The sequence below is a fragment of the Etheostoma cragini genome, chromosome 7, assembly GCF_013103735.1.
Source record: "Etheostoma cragini isolate CJK2018 chromosome 7, CSU_Ecrag_1.0, whole genome shotgun sequence".
Taxonomy (NCBI): Eukaryota; Metazoa; Chordata; class Actinopteri; order Perciformes; family Percidae; genus Etheostoma; species Etheostoma cragini.
In genome coordinates, this window is record NC_048413.1 from 5,724,078 (window position 1) to 5,728,546 (window position 4,469).

Below are 4,469 nucleotides of genomic sequence, written 5' to 3' on the forward strand. Positions count from 1 at the left end.
ATATATATATATATATATATATATATATATATATATATATACACACACACACACAAACAGTCTATGCAATGTATACAGTCCATTCAAGGCAGAGAAATGCGTGACTGTTAACGTTAGCATTGCAAGCTATCAATTTTTAAAAAGTTTCAGTTAGGAACATGGTTGCAAGAATATATGCACAGGACTGTATAGACCAAAAAAACAAGACTCTCGTAATTTTCAAATCAATTATTTAAGCCAAAAATACTTGCATGGTCATTTGGTGCACTGCGGGGTCACGCGTCTCTCTGGTCGATGCGGCAGCCATTGTTGCCTGTTGCACAATGTATATCGCTTCCCCTCGGTTTCAAGTAGGCTTCCGGCCGCACTTGATTTTTTTCTTTTACTGTCTATGGTTCCTAGGGCCATACACCCCTTACCCCTCGATCACAAAAAGAAATGGGACACCATTAGGTACCGCGTGAACGCGCAAAAACACGGAGAAGGGGTAAGGGGTCAGGGTAAGACAGAGAAATGAGATTATGCCTTATTCTTCCGCCAGGTTTTTGTCCCGCTACTAGTCCCAGAGCGTGGCCAACACGCTCACACAAAATACATCGAAACGTGTAATGATCGGGAATGGAGTGCTATGACTTTTCTAAGAGATTTGCTGGGTGGTTTTAAACGAAATCGGCAAAAAACAGAGAAAAATTTCTCATAGACTTGAATTGGAAATGGTAATAGTGTTGCTGCTGACACACAACACCCCCGAGCATGGCGCTATTTTAAATCATTTTATAGAGTGGTGCAAGTCGACTTTCCTTAACATTAACGTGGCAAAAACTAAAGAAATGCTAATCGATTTTAAAAGAACCCCCCCACCCTTTCTTCTACTCTCATTAATGATCAAGCTATAGAAATGCTAAAGCACTACAAATACCTTGGTACTATAATCAATGAAAAACTCACCTTCGAGCCACAAGTTGATGCTGTCTGTAAGAAATCACATCAGCGCATGTTTTTTTATGGTAAACTTTGCAATTTAAATGTCAATAAGACTTTTATGAGGATGTTTTATTGTTGTTTTATTGAATCTATTCTTTCTTTTGCCATTTTGAGTTGGTTTGGGTCCCTCATGCTTAAAAACAAGAACAGGCTGCAATATATAGTTAAGGTTTGTGGCAAATTTCCCACAACCTCTTTCTTAAAACCAAGAGCACCATCTAGTGGGTTAAGAAAATAAAGACATTGGTTCACAAAGCTTCAATTGGCCATCACTACATACTATGCATAAATAGTTTTTCAACATGAGTTCCCCAAGTCTGTCTATGGTCCCCCAGTAACTAGAAATGGCGGAGGTGTGAACGAGCCCTGGGTACCATGCTCTGCCTTTGAGAAAATGAAAGCTCAGATAGTCCAATCTGGAATTTTTGCCCCTTATGAGGTCATAAGGCTCATTGTGCTCATCAATTTTGGGAAAGAGACTTCAGATACAGTATTAGGCGACCACTAAGGTCTATATAAAAGAGACTTTAGATACAGTATTAGGGGACCACTAAGGTCTATATAAAAGAGACTTCAGATACAGTATTAGGGGACCACTAAGGTCTATATAAAATAGACTTCAGATACAGTATTAGGGGACAACTAAGGTCTACATATAAAGTAGACTTCAGATACAGTATTAGGGGACCACTAATATATAAAAAGCATCCAAAGAGCACCATGGGACCTTTAATTACCAATTGCGCCACTTTGTGCTCAACAGCGCAATTATTATTGGGCTGAAATTATTATTTCAGCACAAGTGCCCTAACATCAGACAGCAGCCTTTACAACAGTTTTCCAAGTCTGAAAAGGAAGACTAGTAGTATAGATGTAACCTAAGTAACTGACTGAATAAACATTATTTATTTTTAACGATCACAATCCAAGTAATAAGATACGTTTCCACAACATTTCTCTGTGTGTGAATCCTGCAGATGTTGAGCAGCGGTTGGTGGTTAAAGAAGAGGTCCCCCCTGAGCAGCAGGAGTGTAGGTCCAGTGTGGACCAGCGGGAGCCAGAGCCCCCCATACACATTAAAGAGGAACAGGAGGAACTGTGGAGCTGTCAGGAGGGAGAGCAGCTTCAAGGGCTGAAGGAGGCTGATATCACCACGTTCCCATTCACTCCTGTCCCTGTGAAGAGTGAAGATGATGAAGAGGAAGCTCCGTCCTTACAGCTTCATCAAAGACAAACTCAACACATGGAAACAGAAGCTGATGGAGAGGACTGTGGAGGACCAGAACCAGGCAGGAACTCGGCTAATTGGAAGGAGACCAGAGAACCTCAGTCAACTTTAAACTCTCTGAAACATAATTCAAGACGTAACAAAACATTCAGCTGCTCGGAATGTGGGAAAAGATTTGGCTTCAAGTCACATCTGAAGAAACACATGAGATTCCACAGAGGAAAGAGGCCTTTTAGCTGCTCTGAGTGTGGTAGAGCTTTCAATGAACGTGGAACTCTGAAGAAACACACGATTACTCATTCTGGAGAAAAACCTTTCAGCTGCTCAGTCTGTAAGAAATATTTTACACAGAGTGGACATTTACAAACACACATGAGAATCCACACAGGAGAGAAGCCTTTTAGCTGCTCTGAGTGTGGTAGAGCTTTCTCTGATAGCGGAAACCTGAAGAAACACATGATGACTCACACAGGACAAAAACCTTTCAGCTGCAGTGTTTGTAATAACTCTTTTACACAGAGTGGAAGTTTACAGAAACACATGAGAATCCACACAGGAGAGAAACCTTTTAGCTGCTGTGAGTGTGGTAGAGCTTTCATTGACCGTGGAACTCTGAAGAAACACATGATGACTCATTCTGGAGAAAAACCTTTCAGATGCTCAGTATGTAAGAAATATTTTACACAGAGTGGAAGTTTACAGAAACACATGAGAATCCACACAGGAGAGAAGCCTTTTAGCTGCTCTGAGTGTGGTAGAGCTTTCACTGAACGTGGTCACCTGAAGAACCACATGATGACTCATTCTGGAGAAAACCATTACAGCTGCTCAGTCTGTAAGAAACATTTTACACAGAGGGGAAAGTTAAGGGCACACATGGCCATTGTGCACAAAGTAGAGAAAAAATTCATTTGCAATGTTTGTAAGAAAAGATTTGCACGCCATTCTGATATCAAAAGACATAGATGTGTTGGTTCGATGGAAACAGAAGCTGATGGAGAGGACTGTGGAGGACCAGAACCAGCCAGGAACTCACATCCACTTTTACAGCCAGGGACTGAAGACCAGACTGGAGACTCTTCGGATCCTGTGACTGGTGAGATGGTTTAATGTTTGTGCCATTTAAGTCCAAGCATAACTTCTCAAGTATCAAACAAAAATCTTTATATATTAACACCTTGATAGAAGACAGTATATTGTGTGGTAAGAAAAATTACACTCTTATTTAAGATATTTTATTAGATATTGTTCTGTCTTGTAATCCTATAATCAAGAAATCAGACAAATTTAACCACCCCATAGTTTATTGGGCCCAAACATATATTCATGTCTTAAGTAACGAATGTTTAGCAAGATTCATTACACACACACGCACGCACGCACGCACGCACACAGTTGGGTTCTAAAGTTTGGGCACGCCTGGTAAGAATTTGTATTAATGTGCATAAAGAAGCCAAGAAAGGATGGAAAAATCTCCAAAAAGCATCAAATGAAAGATTAGACATTTGTATTATCTGTCACAAAAGTTAGATTTTATTTCAGTCATTTACACTTTAAAAATAACAGAAAACAAAAACAATTGCGTCTGCAAAAGCTTGGAAACGCTTCTTGTAGCCAGCCAAGAGTCTTTAAAATCTTGTTTGAGGTATTTTTGCCCATTCTTCCTTCCAACAGTCGTCCAGTTCTTTGAGATTTCTGGGTTGTTTGTCACGCACTGCTCTTTTAAGGTAGATTTTCAATTATGTTGAGGTCAGGAGATTGTGAAGGCCATGGCAAAACTTTCAGTTTACGCCTCTTGATGTAATCAACCGTGGATTTTGAGGTGTGTATAGGATCATTATCCATTTTTAGAAGCCATCCCCTCTTTAACTTCAGCTTTTTCACAGATGGCATCAAGTTAGCGGCCAAAATTTGCTGAAATGTTTTGGAATCTATTTTTCCTTCTACTCGTGAAATGTTCCCTGTGCCACTGGCTGCAATACAACCACAAAGCATGATTGATTCCCCCCTCCCGCTTAACAGTTGGACAGAGGTTCTTTTTATTGAATTCTGTGCCCTTTCTTCTCCAAATGTACCTTTGCTCATTCCGGCCAAAAAGTTATATTTTAACCTCATCGATCCTCAGAACTTGTTTACACAATGCATCAGGCTTGTCTATATGTTCATTTGCAAACTTCAAACGCAGATTTTTGTGGTGAGGACGTAGAAGAGGTTTTCTTCTGATGACTCTTCCATGGAGACCATGTTTGTACAAGTA

At 40.2% G+C, this 4,469-nt stretch overlaps 1 protein-coding gene across 3 annotated transcripts in view; it reads left to right on the top strand.

Annotated features, from left to right (window-relative positions):
• LOC117947698 (zinc finger protein 501-like) overlaps positions 1 to 3,568 on the top strand; it is a 28,920-nt gene extending 25,352 nt beyond the window's left edge. For 2 of the 3 annotated variants that reach the window (XM_034876882.1, XM_034876883.1), the window contains exon 2: positions 1,962 to 3,568. In XM_034876882.1, the coding sequence (XP_034732773.1) occupies positions 1,962 to 3,322 (1,361 nt within the window). In that variant the 3' untranslated portion in view covers positions 3,323 to 3,568. The remainder of the gene's footprint in view (positions 1 to 1,961) is intronic. The other variant, XM_034876881.1, reaches the window with a different exon arrangement.
• The last annotated feature ends 901 nt before the right edge of the window (positions 3,569 to 4,469 follow it).